This window comes from Trichechus manatus, unplaced genomic scaffold (assembly GCF_000243295.1).
Source record: "Trichechus manatus latirostris isolate Lorelei unplaced genomic scaffold, TriManLat1.0 scaffold00019, whole genome shotgun sequence".
NCBI lineage: Eukaryota > Metazoa > Chordata > Mammalia > Sirenia > Trichechidae > Trichechus > Trichechus manatus.
Window position 1 is genome coordinate 12,564,445 of NW_004443955.1, and position 17,058 is coordinate 12,581,502.

At 42.0% G+C, this 17,058-nt stretch overlaps 1 protein-coding gene across 3 annotated transcripts in view; it reads right to left on the reverse strand.

Annotated features, from left to right (window-relative positions):
• Nucleotides 1–6,247: 6,247 nt before the first annotated feature.
• ASB7 (ankyrin repeat and SOCS box containing 7) overlaps nucleotides 6,248–17,058 on the reverse strand; it is a 58,808-nt gene continuing 47,997 nt past the window's right edge. For all 3 annotated transcript variants that reach the window (XM_023727865.1, XM_023727864.1, XM_004372647.2), the window contains one exon: nucleotides 6,248–11,129. In XM_023727865.1, coding sequence (XP_023583633.1) covers nucleotides 10,990–11,129 — 140 coding nt within the window. In that variant the 3' untranslated portion in view covers nucleotides 6,248–10,989. The remainder of the gene's footprint in view (nucleotides 11,130–17,058) is intronic.

Here is a 17,058-nt window from a genome sequence, read left to right on the forward strand (position 1 = left end):
CAAAGCTAGCCAAAGTTACTTAATTACAGGCTTCATGAGTAAGTGCTTCTACAGAATTCTCAAAGGAATCGTCAGAATCCTTGTATAATACAGGGTTTGGATGTTCCACACAGGAGCCTATATACCAGCCCTTTTATCTTAATGCACAAAGATGCCCCAAAGAGAATGCAATGAAGAGATGAACACCACAGGGAGCCAGCCTGGCTCAGGGATGAGGCAACTGTCTGGAGGCTGTGACCTCTGTTGCCTGCACCCCACCTGCCCGGTCCTGGGCCCTGCAGGGTCCTGCTTGGGGTACAGTGGTTCCTGGGCAGCAGAGCACTCTCATGGCGTTGCTACTGCTTCTCCTCAATGCTCCTTCTTCTAAACCCTTTCTGCACAGGGAACCCTGATGGGCGTTGTAACGTGGGAGCCTGCAGGAAGCTGGGCCAAGGACAATGCAGCATTCAGACATCTGAGCAGCAGAGCCTGGCCCCGCATCATCCCAAGCCCTCACCCGTCTATACCCTTGGGGTTATCTTCTCTCTGCTGAAACGTGGTGGTCAGACTCCCTGAGGGCTCTTCTAGCCCAAAATCTCTAATCGTTTTACTCTTTCTCTGCTAAGACCTTTTCACTCAAGACTGTAATGACCCATGTAGAAATATTTAAGTGAGGGGATGAAAAGAGAGGTGGAGGGGAGAGTGGGGAACAAGGGAGCAGACTCTGAGTGGCAGCCTGAGGCAGGGCCAGATGGACACTTGGGGTGACAGGGAGCAGGGGGCAGTGTGTGCACACACCAACATCACCTGATGCAACTCCACAAACAGGGGACTCACGCAAAGCACGTGGGCAGGACCACAGATGGAGACTCTCGCACCTCCTGCCACCCAGCACTGGGCCTGCAGAGCGGACCCAGGCTCAGCTGCTGTCCATGAATCACTTACTGGGCTGTTTCTTAGTATCGATGGGAGTACCGGCCCCTTGGACAGTTTGATCAGGCTGCAGATCAAGGGGTCAATTTGATCAGGCCACAGATCCTCTTCCCAGAAAAAGTAATGTGCATACATGCAACACCTTGCACGTAATTTATAGGGATTTCGAACCCTGAGGAAGACAAGTATACAGGAAGAAGGCAGTGGGTGACCGAGTCACAACAGAGGTCATAAAGCAGGTCTGTGGGAACCCAGGGAAGGGTGAGTAATCCAGTTCAGAGGCCAGGGAAACGTTCCTGGTCAGAAGACGGGAAGGGAGGGGCAAGGTGGGGAAGCCGACTCAACCTCTGTGTCTTCATCTATAGAAACTGTCATCACACCTACCTTGCAGGGGGTGGTGAGACTAAAGAAGAAGAAATGCAAAGTCGCTTAACATGGTAGGTACTCCAACACCTCAAATGTTGGTTCCCTTGCAGTTTTCTTACCTGGCACAGGGCTCTGGCCAGGTCCCTCACTCCAGACATCTGCTAGGCCTGTGGCTACATGCAGGCATTGTTCTAGGTTGCTGGGCCACAAGGCCTGTGGCCCAATTCCTGCCTTCAAGATGCTTCCAGGCAGTGGGTAGAGAGAGACATGCAAACCAGTTTTCCCATTAGACAGAGGGACTCCAGGGCAATCTCTCTAAGTAGGACTTTGCAAGGGACACAGATAGGGCCAAGGACGGGAAGCCAGAGGGAAGGGGCACTCTCACGACTTGAACAGAAGTCTTCAAGCTGTCCCCAGAGGCAGACCTTTCTCTGCTTACCTTGCCACAGAACCACCAGGTAACACTCCTCAGCACAACCACCTCAGCTCCGCCTCCCCTTAACACTGTTTCCTATCCCATTCGAGATGCAAGGAACCCAGTTACTACAAATCCACAGGCCCTTCACACCGAAGTATGCCTGATACAATCTTACCTGGCCTCTCTCAAGAGGCAGCAACAGGCCTGACCTCCCTGGGGAGCGGCAGGGCCGCTGTCTCCTCCCTAACGTTAATTTTGTCAGATCCTCCTCCCTTTTCATCTAAGCTTTCATTTTAAATACTTTCTAAAATCATGTACCTTTGGGGTGGGTGGCAACACTCATTTATCATTTATACATTAAGGGACAGACAGGCCTGTGGACAGATTTAATTAGGGGTACAAGGTGTTCTGAATAGGCTGCTTTCATCCAGCTCCTGGGGCTATGGGTGTAGGACTGTGGCAAAATTCCCCGGCCCTGGGTGAGGCACTGTTCCCCATCCTGAGGGGCTCCAGCGTAAGGATGCTACTGCTACCAACCCTGCCCCAGCCTCCGTTCTAGGCTCCAGGTCCACCCTTGGAGTCTGTCATTGGATCGAAGTGTGTATCCAGCCCTATTCCTCCAGCAAGGCAAGACCCAAGCATGGAGGCCCTAAACCTCATGCCCTAGAAACACCTGCAAGGGGGGCAGAGGGTAGAGACAAAGAACTCAACTTTCAAATCTACCCCTTGTTGGGTTTAACAGGAAGGTGGAAGAATATGGCCGTCTTTTCATTGGCATATCCACTGTGATTTTAACCACAGGACCTTGTGATTTTCTACGGATAGTTTATTTGAGCCAACAGTACCTTGTGGGATACAGCATCATTACCCCAGTCTTTAACATTCTCTAAGTCAGCAACTATACTCGGCCCACTACATTTGAGTCTTTACTTACCAGATAAAGACTTAAACCAAAAAACCAGTTGCTATCAATTAGACTGACTCATGGTGACCCCATGTGTGTTCCATACGATTTTCAGTGACTCTTATGTGATTAGAACTGTACTCCATAGGGTTTTCAGTGGGTGATTTTTCAGATCACCAGGCTTTTCTTTTAAGGTGCCTCTGGGTAGACTCGATTCTTCAACCTGTCAGTTAATAATCAAGTACATTAACCATGATAGTTTAACTGCTTCTTACATAAACTTTAGAAACCTCCAGATAAATAAACGTCCATTTTAACCCTTTCAAGACCCTATTATTTTCTGCTTTGAATTTTTTTTGATGCCATGTGTTTTCATTAATGGAAGCATGCTGAATCACTGAGTGTGTCTGAATTTGTGGTAGGTAGTACGGATTTTTTTTCTTGCCCCCTTTCAGAAGCCTACCCTCAGTCCAGTGGGACAATACACTGTCCTACTAATTCAAACCCCAAAATTCAGAGTTCCACTGGAATCCACTGTGACGTGATCCCATGTAAAATTCTTCTATTTTTCCTACCAGAAACACACACAACTCATACAATACCCTGTAGAAACAGTAACTTGCAACACATGCCTGTTTCTTTTGGTTTCAAACAGTAATTAAGGCCTCTGTCTCACGGCAGCACGCACTGTCATTGGGAAAGCAGCTTCCCAAAAAACCTGACAGCCAGAAAAAGTGTGGGCAACTGTGTATCTCACAGATCATGAAAGGGTTAAAGTATACACCACAATTAGAGAGTTGCTATTTAATACAAGAATATTTATTTTAATTCAAATTTATTTCTAAGACAAAATATCCAATTTCCTCTGCCTAATCTTCCAAGTCTCTTTAAATCTCTATGTATATATATATACTATAAATGGGAGAGATTATTAAAAAGAAAATGTTAAAAGGAGGGTGGTATATCAATCTCTTAGCTGCCAGTAAAAAGAGCTGAAAGGAAAAAAAAGGTTAAGTATGAATGTCACTGGCATTTTGGGGTAGGCGTCTGTATTCAGTTATTCAACTCATCTTGTAAGCGTGCAGTGCAAAGCAAAAACACAACACGATCAGAAGGAATTCTTATTGCCACACTCACAAGGTTGGCAGAGGGCACACGTAGTTCTTAAGTGAGTCCCAGAATCTAAGCTGATTTTTTTCAGTCAGATGATTCAAAAAGGCACAATGGAGGCTAAGATAGAATGCCAAGAAAACATTTCATAGGAAGTGACAGGCAGTGGTATCGGTGTGTGGGTTTTAAATCCAGAAAGTGTGCATAGGAAATCCTAAGCCTTGCCAACTCTTGCCAAAATATTGCCAGAAGCAACTCTTCCATTACTGCTCTGTATACAGTGGGTCAATTTCTGTTCCATGGAACACAAGTGATGCAAGCAAGAGCAGAGCCACTCTCATCCAGGGAGAGTTGAAAGATGGCCAAGAGGTTGAGGAAGCCTGGTTTCTTCTAGCTCCTGTCATTGTTCGTCGCTGTCAATTCCGACTCATGGTGACCCCATGTGTCCAGAGTAGTACTGCTCCATAGGGTTTCCAAGGCTGTGACCTTTTGGAAGATCGCCTCTAGATGGGTTCGAACCACCAACTTTTCAGGTTAGTAGTCCAGCACTTAACTGTTCACCATTACCACCACCCAGGGACTCCTTTCTGGTGCCTACCCTACCAGTAATTAGATGCATGGCCATAGCTGCTAAATCATGTCAATTCTCAATTGCTCAGCTTTCCTACTTGTAAAAGGAAGGATGTGGATTAGATTGATTCATCTGAAAGACAGTGAAGAGCACCCACCACGTGAAAGGCACTGTGTCAGTGGCACTACAGAGAATCAAAATGGGTAAGGAACATGTGGTTCCAGGTATTGCTGACAACAGAAAATAAAGACAGGCTATGCCAGTGCTTTCCTAGCACATAAAAAATGGTAACGTTTGAGCAGTATATGGAAAACCAGGGAAGAGCATGTGGGGGTGGAGGGTCAGGGCCTCCACCTGCCTCAGCTCCCATCTGCTGCTCCGAGACCCCAGGAGAGTGCAGTCAGAGCAGAGCTCTCTCCTTCTCTCTCTCTCTCTCTCACACACACACACACACACACACACATACACACACACACACACAAAAGTGCACAAGCGCGCTGTGTCCTGCCTCTAGGTGGACTGCAGTCAATCCTCTGAGAGGCCCAAAGCACGAGGGGAGCTCAGGGAGGCAGATCCCGAGGGATAAAATTTCTTGCAACCAGAGTTCAGTGGTCTCTGCTTTTGAAGTCTGCCACCTCAGTGCCAATGGAACAACTGATCATGAAGGTTTATTACCCAGTGACTATGATGGGTGGGGTGGAGGGAAGAGACACAGGGAAGAAAGAAGGACCATAAAGTGCAATACTGGCAGGAATGAGAACTACACTTACCTGAGGTTTGGGACTAGGGCATGCTGATACTGTCATCCATTGGCCTCTGCTTTCCTTGCACGTTTGAAAGAACAAAGTTACAGGCTGGTGACCAACAGCCACATGTAGCTAAAGCTCTGGAAAACAGATTCCTGCAGCAAATATTGTTTGAAAGTCAGGCAAGTAAGACCCAGCACCTATCATCAGAGAGCTCAAAGCCTAGTGGACTCACAGCAGATAATGTAAGAACAGCAGCAACAAACCTGGAAAAAATGCTATCTGTTCCTCTCTGATACTACTCAAGATGGAAAATGGACTAATTTACTAGGCGGTCTTCATTTGTTCCTTCCAAAAGAACATTAAGCTGTATTTCTACCCAGGTGAGGCAGTTTGGGAATTCTAAAATCAGTATATGGAAGCAACGTGGTGAGAAGTCTATACTTTCTGTACAAGTGTGTACACCACTAGAGGGCTAAGTGACCAGAATTAAGAGAGAGAACATTTAGAAACCTCTAGAGAAATCTGAAATGGTCGTGAACAGGAAGTCCAAACCTGCATTTTTTTCTGGTTAAGAAAAAGAAAACTGAGCTGTGACCTGACCCAAAACTATCAGAGAGAAAGAAAAGCAACCATTAGCTCAAATGGAGCAGCAAGAGAAATACGGCTCCATTTGCCAGATAAAATAGTAAAGAGGAAAACGGAAGCTCTGCAGGTGGATTACCTAAGCTTCAGTCACACAGGGTCATCTACTCATATAACCAAGTTTCTCAACTTCAACTGAATTCCACCATCCACACGGAGCCACTATTTCACAGAAAAGTGAATCACTTCATTACTGCTGCTTCTTGTTGTTACGTGCTGTTAAGTCAATTTCGACTCATAGCAACCCCATCTGACAGAACAGAACTGCGCCATAGTGTTTCCTAGGCTGTAATCTTTACAAGAGCAGATCACTAAGTCTTTCTCTCGAAGAGCGGTTGGGTGGGTTCTAACTGCCAACATTTCAGTTAGCAGCCAAACACTTAACCACTGCGCCACCATAAAAAATAAACAACAGTGGTATTATTTTAAACTATTTCCTAATTCAAATCAGATTTTGAAACATAAAAAGGGTACTAATGAGTTTTAAAGATACTGGAACAAATTGAGATTTAATTTAAAATATATTTATAATAACCACAATTACATGATTTTTTAAAAAGGTCATATCTGCAGGAGAAGAATGATTGGCTTTAATCTGATCCTTTTATTTCCAGTGGCCCGTGGGTCTTCAGAATGGATAAATAACAGCTTGTGAATGCACAACGGAAACCCAGCCTGAGGTACTCTGGGTACAGCTGAATGAATGAAGCTGAAGGAGTACATCTCAATGCTCCTGTGAAAGATACTCCTTCGGGAAACAAAGGACCGAGCGCCGCAGCCACAGGATTAGGAGCTCAGGGTTCGATGGCCATACTGATGATCTCTTACAGGGCCATAGGCTCATCACTGCCTCAGCCTTTTCAAGTATGATTCAGAATGCTGTCAAGAAACATAGCATTATTCTAGAAGATAAAGAAATATCTATAAAATGCATCATGATCTTCAAGAAATATATGACAAAACATCGAACACTATTTACTAGTGAACAGGGAAAGCCATGGGGTTCAGCAGCACCCATATGCTGACTGAGCCTCTGTTTTGATTACCTAAGAGACCCACTTGGTAAGGACAGAACAGCTAAGTGGTAGAATAAAGAAAAATCATCTTCAGATCCTAAGAATCTACATTGACTCAGACCTAAATCTCAGAATCTGGCAGTGAATGTTTATAAACTTTATTGGTATTTAAGCTAATATAAATTCTAAGATCAAAATTTGTAAAACTTTACTCCTTACACTTTAAAGAACATAGAGTTATATAGAGTTACATCAATATAGGCAGATGACATAAACATATTTTCTTTCATCTTTGATACCCAACTACATGGGATGTGGAAATATTTTATCAAGTAGAGAATCTGCTTTGTCAATAGCCAGTAAACCAGTTTTGTACACTGTCTTTCAGCTGAAAAAACAATACACTACTTACATCATACTGGAAAAGAAATGACCTCAAGATTTCCAAGCAACACAGCAATTTTTCAAATCTGAACTCCCCTGCTGATCATTAGAAATAGCTTCAAATGTCCCATTCCTGGCCTTCATTGATGCCAAAACCTGGATAAGTCTGCAACAAGGATATAACCCCAATATGCAGTTTCTGCACATGGTGCTAAACAGTCTGTCCTCCCTTTCTCTTAACACACCATGATTCATACTAGTTTGCGGTCTCTCTCGAATCAAGCTGTATTTATGTTACATACAGGAGGGGTGAAATTCAAAGTTATTTTGCTTCTAACTCCCGCAAGCTAATAAAAGAACTCAAATTCATTGCTTTGACTGCATTTACTCTTCTGTGTTGAGAACTGATGTGGGCCATACCCTGTCCTCGGTTGAGATGTGCATGTATGAGGCAGGTGGTGCACGCAGCCCAGCGCAGGAGTGCGATGGCATCTGCAGAATACACTAAAAAACTGGAGGCTAAGAACTGGCTCATCGATGACTAAGTGGTGGTGTTTTCTGTATCACACTTTTACACAATTCCCAGAGATCTAAAATGCTGATGAATGAAAGACAGATTTGTTCCCTTTCACAAGCAGCTGGAAATATTAAAATGTTAAGGCAGACTAGAAATAAAACCCAAGTCCAATATGTTTTAAACCAGATTTAAGTTTTTTGTTTTTTTTTAATTCAAACTGACCCAAAACAAAACTTACATTACAAAGGAAGAACAAAATACATTATGATAATAACACACGAGGAGTTACATGAAAGCTAGATTTTGGGCAAACGTCCTCATCCCAATCACATTCTGGGCTAATGAGCAATTTTGCAGAAAGTTAGACTCTCAGTTTCAGATGGTCTGCTCTGATAATTACACTACGCACTCTTGCCTCCTGGAGGTGCATCTGACAAATCACACCAGACTCCCCCTCGCTCCGACGTGCACACTGGCTGCTGCCAGAACACTGAATTCTCCAGTGGAAGTGCCGTTCCAGGCATGACCGATAATGGATTAAAAAACAAAACAGTCGAGTCTTCCAAACTAACAAGCGTGGATTATTATTTTGTAGTAAATAGTTTAGAAATATGGAAATTAAATAATCTAAAAAACACTCTTACTCTGCTGTACATTTATAAACACAAATATTTACAAAAAAAAAAACTTTTCAAAAAATGAGGTTTGCAGTTCATTAATAATCATAATCTTTTGTGAGCCAGTTTCTTTGGTGTATTTGCCAAATATATTTTTTATAAAGGTTTAGCCATAGGCTTAAATAATAAATTTTTAAAAGAAATATAGAAGGATCAATGACAAATTTGGTATGTTCTGAACATTTTAGTCAAGATTCTAGAAAAACCAATCAGTTGATTTTCTGAAAATACTTGTTCTCTCTCTCCTCATTCTGTGACCCCAGAATGCTTCTCTGTCGATCAAACTCAAATCACAGGCCTGCCCATTCATCACTGAATTCCACCAACGACCAGCTTCCAGACATTTTAGAAATTGTTAAATACGATATGTGATTGGGATTTTTATTAACAACAAAAATAAAGCATCCTTTTTTAAGTCTCCAGATAAATCAAACCTCAAACAATAAATAATGAAATTATACACTTCTTCATTAAATAGAAATTTCAATTCCAGGAAGAGCTCTCATAATTTTTTCTGCAAGTCACAGCAGCAAAACAGAACAAAGAATTTACCCTCATCTGATCTTTTTAGTTGGAAGTCCCTGACTCAAGCTCAATGTCTAACTCAGTTTGGAAACCTTTGAATGGTTGGGGAAAGAAAAAAATTTGAAACTAACCGAATAATACACACATGTGCAGAAATAAGCCCTGTGCAAATTTAACATTGTTTCTGCTCAGAGTGCAGGACTCCCAGGTACCCTCCTGTCTCCTCATCTCCCTGGGCCTGGGGTTTTAGGAAGAAGTGACACTCATTTTATTTCTGGATACTACTAATGTGTCATAGCCCTGACCTGGGTATTGTTTAAAGAATGAGGGCACAGTTCTGCTCCTTTCTTCACAAGGCACTCTTACTCAGAGATAACTTTTTAGAGATATTTTTATTGGGAAAAGGACAGACTATCCATTTCTATCAATTAGGCTCAAGTTACAGTTTGGGGATGGTTTTGAAACCAGCCAGACTCTGGGTTGCTGCCTGCAAAAGAGTCCATGGACCACATCAGCAACCTTCCAGATCATCCTTTTCCTGAAGCTGCCCATTCTTCAGACACTTGTGCCCTGCCTTGGCATAGCACACTAGACACTCCAATGCCACAGCTATTCTGTATCCAAGAGGACACACCTTGTACCTGGGAAATGATCACTGCTGGCTCCGGAAACAGGCAAAGCTAGAGTAGACGCCTCTCAGTTCTGGTCTTAGTTATACTTCTCAGTTGAAATAATTTTATGCTTAATGACTTAAAACTAGACATTCAGAGAAGAGAAGCCCTTCATCTTGTAAATGTCTATTAGTAAATGTATTACTGGTGTGGAAATATTTTGACATTTCCCAAAGCACGAAGAACAATACTGGACATTTGAGAAGGTTCTTCTAAAGCTAATGCCAAATCAGGCACAGAACACATTTCCAATAGCACTGTCTTCGATCCCTGATGCCTCTGGAAACTTTTCCATTGTCACAGACACTCTGTCATATCCGTGTTTACCCTGCAAACATATGCCAAATCAACCCAGAAAATAAAATCACTCTCCTGAAGAGTTTCACTGTGTAACCTCAAAACAGATAAGAAATGTTTAATTAGCATACCAGGAATTAACCAGGCTTACAAATGTGCATCCATTAGAAATTTTACTCTTAAAAAAAAATTTTTTTAACTGAGAAGAAAAGAAACACCATGAAAACATCCCAAATTATTTAACTGTTAAAGCCAAATGGTTTAACACTATCTGGGACTATTCTTAGGGAATACTCTACCACCAGGATGTGAAATTTTCTGTCCAAAGTGAAGTAAAAAGCAAAGCTTAAAATGGAAATGGCAAGTGACATACTGTGGTTCTGCAATGACAACTAAAGTCATGGTTCCTATTCTCACGGGCACATCAAAGCTGGCTGTGGAACGACAAACGCCAAAGGAAATAATGGATAAAATACACCAGAAAGAGTATTGCACAGGAGGCACTGTCTGAAAAACAGAATACACTGGCTTTATAAAGTTATCTTCTTTCCCATTATTTTTTAAAAGCACAATTCAGCTAGAGACAGAAGTTGAGACGTAAAGTCTCTGGGTAGTGTACTACGGTTGTTAAAAAAAATAAGTTAAAAACAAGAGCACACCAACAGGAAAGCAGAGGTACTGGATTTATGTTGTCCAACAGCTACATCAATTAGGAAACGAACAGTTTGAAACAGCCAATTTGTACTCATTAAAAATGAATGAGGTGACAGCATCACTTTTGGAATTTCTCAGGGCATCTTCCAATATAACCCAGGGCCCCCTGGGTGAAAATGGGCCTCCAAACATTACTTAACAAGTGCTTTGCTGGTTTAGAATGCACGCCAATAAAACCAGAAATAATTTGGAAAGGATAAGTTCTCCACTCCAATCCTGCTTGTTTCATTTTAGAAAAACAATTTTTCTAAATGCAGTATTGTATACAAAGCTTGGACCTCGTAAACTTGGACCAAGAAACCAGATTAAGACCTTCAAGCGTGTGGTGTGTGTTTATACATATAAAAACCCCTCCCCTACAATGAAAACCAAACAAACAAAAAAACCTAAAAGTGTATACCTGCTTTCTGACTTCACAGCAAATCAGAAATTGCATAGGATATACTTTGTGCAAGGCAAAAAGCCTTTTAAGTATCTGGAATATAACTCCTAATCTCGCTCACAGTTCTGTGAATATCAGATATCATCAAATTTGTGTTTTAAGTAGTCTTTCATGACCTTGGCAATTGGTAGTTCATCAAGTAGCTTTAGGTTTTGAAGGCCTATACACTGTCGAATTTTAATTCGGCACAGGTCCTGCAAGTTTCTGGGCTGCCCTAAAAAGACAGAAAAAAGAAAACGTTACAAAGCTACAAAGCAAATATTTAAGGCGAGCTTTTAGGTTCTGAAAAAAAATTACTTCTCTGGGAAGTGACTTTACATGCAAAGCACTGGACAGACGTCAGCTAAAGGAAGTGGGCTAGGGTACCCTCCTGCGGTATCTCATGTGATCCTTTTCACAACCCTGGGATGGTGGACACTTTCACCTCCATTTCGCCAATGAGGATACTAAGAATCAGAGACTTAAGTAAACTGCTCCGTGTCAGACAATCAAGTAAGGCGTTAGGCTGAGACGGAAGCCAGTTCTTCTGATTCTCAGCTCGGTGTTCTTTCTGCTACGAATCAGGAGAATTGCGCTCTTGTCCTGGCGAGGCCTCTCATATGCTGGGTGAGCATGAGCAAACTGCTGCATTTCTCTGGGCCTCGGTTTCTCCACCTCAAGTGTGAGCTGGACGCTCTCTACTGGGACCCTCCTTTCAGCTCTGTGTTGAGGACGCTGGAGCCTAGGTACGTAACCAATCCTGGGAACTTTCCCAGACTATACCTACCCACCTGCACACCGTGATTCTGGAGGGGGTAACGTCCAGATGAAGGCATCAGGGAGGAGAGAAGCAGGGCAGGGAGAGGGTTGCAAAAGCACCCCAAGCTATTCTGAATCTCTGCCTCTGCAACCTCAAGGCCTGACCACCTGCCAATAAAAACCCTGCTATAACACAAAAAGACAAATTATAAAATCCAATTTCCTTCAACTTTCAAATACTTTGTTTGACCAAAGCAATACAGGTGACCACAAACACAAGCAAAACTGCTCAGTAACTGCGCTTCAACAGAGTTTGGATTCACATAAATTATGACTTCAAATGAAACAGTAATAATAACAAAAGCTAATGTATACTGAATGCTTACTCTGTGCTACGTATTGTTATAAGCTCTTGACACACAGTACTCCTTTAATCCTTTTATGAGGGAAGTACTTTGATCATCATCCCCATTTTACAGATTCCCTGAGCTTCAGAGAGATTACGTAACATGCTCCAAGTCAAAGCAGAACGCCATACACTTCAGCTATTCTCAAACTTCTTGGTCTCAAAACCTCTCTACACTTTTAAAAATTATTGAGGATCCAAAAGAACTTTTGTTTATGTGGCTTACATCTATCAGTATTTAACATACTTGAAATTAAAACTGAGAAATTTTAGAAATAGTTATTAATGCATTTAAAAATAACAAAAATAAATCTACAAGATGTTAACATAAACATATTGTTATGAAAAATAACTATTTTCTCAAAACAAAAAAAAATCAGTGAGAAAAGTGGCATTCTTTCACATTTCTACAAAGCTCTTTAATGTCTGGTTTAATAGAAGATAGTCAAATTCTCTGTATGCTTCTGCGTTCAATCTGTTGTGATAAAATCACAGCACACAGTCTCTGGAAAACTCCACTTACACTCATGAAAGAATGAACGTGAAGAAGTATTATTGTAGCATTATCAGTGTTATTGTGAAAATCATTTTGACCTCACAGAGGCCCTCAAAGGGCCTCAAAGAAATCCAGGCGTCCTCAGACCACACTTGGAGAAACCGCGGCTGTACTGAATACTTTATTCCTTACTTGAATTGTACTCGTTTACAGTGGTCAACATTATTCAAAATTAAGTAATTCTTCTAAATGAAATGGCTCCTTAAAATTCTGCCCTCTGCTCTGTAAGGGCTCTACAAACATGTGCTTTCCAAGAGGGTACTTAATGTGTGGTCTCTTAACAAAATCGCAACAGAAGCTACTGCCTTCCTGGAAATGTCTGGGAACTGGGGGGCGTGTATATCCACAGATGTCTGTACTAGGAGTCACACACGGACATGGCACACACACTTATTGTTTCTTGGTATGGTCACGTCATCTTCAACTTTTGGATCTCTGCATAATGGCACTTTATCAGGGGGACAATGTCAGGTTCCCCACCAGGTACTTGCAGAGCTTCTCTCCTCTGTGGCACTTAATAAGGGCATGAGTTCATGTTTACTTGGAGGTGATGTATCAACGCCCGTCTTCCTCCCTGTATGTTTCATGAGGGCAGGACCACTTCTGGCTCCAGCTGCCAATGTAAATCCAATGCCTGACACAGGACTCAACTAATACTGGCTGAAGAAATGCATAACAGGTTTGTCCTTTAAAGTGTGAAAGAGTCAACTCAACTCATTGCAAAACATAACAATGTCAACAGCAAATCATTTTCTAACCTGTTTCGAATTGTTTTTCACAACTATTTGTCTTAGTCATCTAGTACTGCTCTAACAGAAATACCACAAGTGGATGGTTTTAATAAAGAGAAGTTTATTCTCTCAGTCTAGTAGACTACAAGTCCAAATTCAGGGCGTCAGCTCCAGGGAAAGGGTTTCTCTCTCTGTTGGCCTTCTCATCAATGTTCCCCCGGACTACGAGATTCTCCATGCAGGGACCCCGGAGCCAAAGGACACGCTCTACTCCTGGCACTGCTTTCTTGGTGGTATGAGGTCCCCAACTCTCTGCTTGCTTCCCTTTCATCTCTTGGTGCAGGCCACACCCTAGGGAAACTCCCTTTACATAGGATCAGGGATGTGACCTTAGTAAGGGTGTTACACAATCCCACCCTAATCCTCTTTAACATAAAATTACAATCACAAAATGGAGGACAACCACACAATACTTGGAATCAGGGCCCAGCCAAATTGATACACACATTTTTTGGCAGACACAATTCGATCCGTGACACTATTTAGAGACTATACCTTTCTGAAGAGAGTTTAAGTCATCACTGTCATTTTTCAATAACTGCTTACATTATTTGATCTTCAAATGCAAACCAGAATATGAATGAGATGGGGCTCTTCTTTTTTTAAAGTAAAGAATTTGATTTACTAGATGGCAGGTTCTTTTCTATATAATTCTAATAAAAAGAGCACCTACAATATACTCAGGCAAAAAACAGATGTGGATAAAATTGACATATATAAGTATATATGTATACTTAAATGAAAACATATCATCCAACAAAGTAGTAAAAATGAAATTATTGGAATTTGCTTAGCTAAGGTATAAAAGAAGGCATTGAGACAAAAGGTTACCTACTGGGAGATCTTCTGATACAGCCTCATTTTGGGGCAGACTGTACTCTCTAAAAATGACCACAAGTATCTCTTATACCTCATGCTGTTTTTACAACATGATTGGACACTCCTGTCATTAAGAGACGGGGGTCTACGTTCCCTCCCCTTGAAACTTGGTGGGCTTGTAACTATGGGGAAAACGATGGAAAGCAGTGCTGTAAGACTTCCAAGGCTAGATCATAAAAGGTGATATAGCTTTCACCTGGCTCGCAGGACACTCACTCTTGGAACACAGCCGCCATGCCACAAAGAAGCCCAAGTAGCCTATAGAAAGGAACTGAGGTCACTGCCAACAGTCCTGGCTGAGCTCCCAGCCAAAAGCCGACATACATCAACTTGCCAGCCATCTGAGTGAGCCATTTTGGAAGTGAGGAGCCCCCAGTCAAGCTGCTCCGGATGACACGGTGGAACAGAAATGAGATGTCCCTACTGACCCTTGACCAAACTGCATATATGTGAGTAAAATCATTGACTACTGTTTTAAGCTACTAAATTCTGAAGCATTAGATAACAGAGTGAGATTCTGGGAATTGAAAGTTGGAGTGATACCATAACAAAAATCGAAAATACGTAGCTTCGGCATTGGGACAAGGCAGTACAAGAAGCTAGAAGGACAATAAGAAAACTATGAGCAAAAACCTAAAGGGATTTAAGCCAAGTGTTAAGTGAAGACTAAAGGGTTTTGAAGAGGCTGAAAGTCCTCTGGTGAGGAAAAGAAAGTTGTAAAAATGTTACTAGAAGCTGGAGGAAAGAGGACTCTTTTTATGTAATGGTGGAAGGTTTAGCAACACTGTCACTAGTGGTAATGTGGAAAATAAAAAAGGTCCTAATGACTTCAATGATCTAGTTAAGGAGATTTCCCAGGCAGAATACTGAAAATATCACTGGCTTCTTCTTGTAGTCTATGATGAAATGCAAGATACAACGAACGGTTAAATATAAAAGAGCCAAGACTTCCTGGGTTCAAAAGTAAAACTGTTTTTCATTCCCAGGCAAATGATCCTCAAACTCACAAAAAGACTTCAGGCCAAAGATTAAATCCAGGGTAGACCATAAGACCTTTTGTTAAGACCTCAAAAAGATCTAAGATGGTACCTCATAGAGCCTTCAGACTGACAAAAATCTAAGGACCTTTAGGATCCTCTTCACAGATCTTCATTAAACAGCAAGGCTTTGAAGAATATTAAGGGCATTGTCCCACAGCAGTCTCACAGTGAGCCCAAGGTAGAGAAGGTTTTCTGTCTAATCTGAGTATATTATCAATTGATATGCAAAAAATCTACTAAGTGTTTAAAATCAGCTTTGACTGAAATGAACAGAGAGTACAAAATGCAAAAAGGCTTTTGGATCCTCTAACTTACATGGGCAGAAGCAGGCTGAGAAAACTACTCAAATGCAAACACAGGCTACATATTTATAGAACCAAAATGAGCTACCAACAACTCCCAAGACTGAGCTCTAATCAAGAACTGGCAACATGTGCCTGGCTGGATTTCAGAACCGCTAGGGACCAGTGCCTATTGTGTGCTTCCAATCTCCCCTCTTTTTGAATGGGAACGTCTACAGTGGTTACCCTAAGCCTGTCCCACCACTGTATGCTGGGGTGTGTGTAGGAGACAGAAGTTGCCCCTTTAGTTCACAGCTCTTCCGATTGAGATGAACAGTACCAAAAGAGCTGTTTTTATGGAACTACATCCAAGAAGCATCATCCACATCTGGACCTGATTTAAATGACAAGATCTTGATTGAGCTGATGCCATATTCTGATGAGACTTGGGAGCACTGGATGAGGGCATCAGTTCATTTTACACATGGAAGGGATGCAAGGTGTTGTGGCCAGAGGGTGGACTGTGGTAGATTGTATTTCCCGAAGACGGCCACAACAACATCTCCCATCCCATATGGTCTGTTTACAATGTGACTGACATTCCTACTACACTTGAATCTAGGCAGCTATGACAAAGTGATGCTCTATGACTTCCAAAACATAAAAGGTGATACAGCTTCTGCCTGGCTCTCTTGGGACACTCACTATTGAAATACAGCCATAAAGAAGACCAACCAGCCCATAGAAAGGCCCACGTGGAAATGCACATGGCCCTAGTGAGCTGCCAGATAACAGCCAGCACCAACATGCCCACTACATGAGATAGCCATCTTGAAAGTGGATCGGTCAGCCTCTAGTCGAGTTGCCCCAGCGAATACCACATGGAACACAGATGAGATGTTCCCACTGAGCCCTCATGAGCAAAATGATTGTTGTAGTTTTAAACCACTACTTTTCAGGGTTGTGTCTTATGTAGCGTTAGATAACAGGAATATGTTAACATCTGATTCTAACTGGGACTATGATTCAGCCTCTTAAAATAATGAATTCAAGTTATTATTGTTTAAAACAATCTAAAACATGTGACTACTAAATCTCACTGGTAAACTGTTTTTAAAATCAGGGTAAAGCCTAAACTTTAAGATTCTCTCACTGGAGTTATAAACTTCATGACTTGAAAATTCAGTTATCTGTTTACCTCTACTCAAGGTGAGAAGTATTATTTTACAAGTAGATGAAATGTTAATTCACACCCTGTTATTTCTTTCGCAGTGAGAAAATGAATGGATCAGGTACCATCAAGGAAGTAGAAGACACTGTTTAGAGAATTTCTAAACACCCTACTGTCAAGCATCATATACTTTTCCTCAAAGCCAGAGTACTGCCTCAGACCGTGCTAACAGAAGAGTGATTTCCAGTGTTAACCCCTGGTTCCTGCATCAGGTGGCTTTC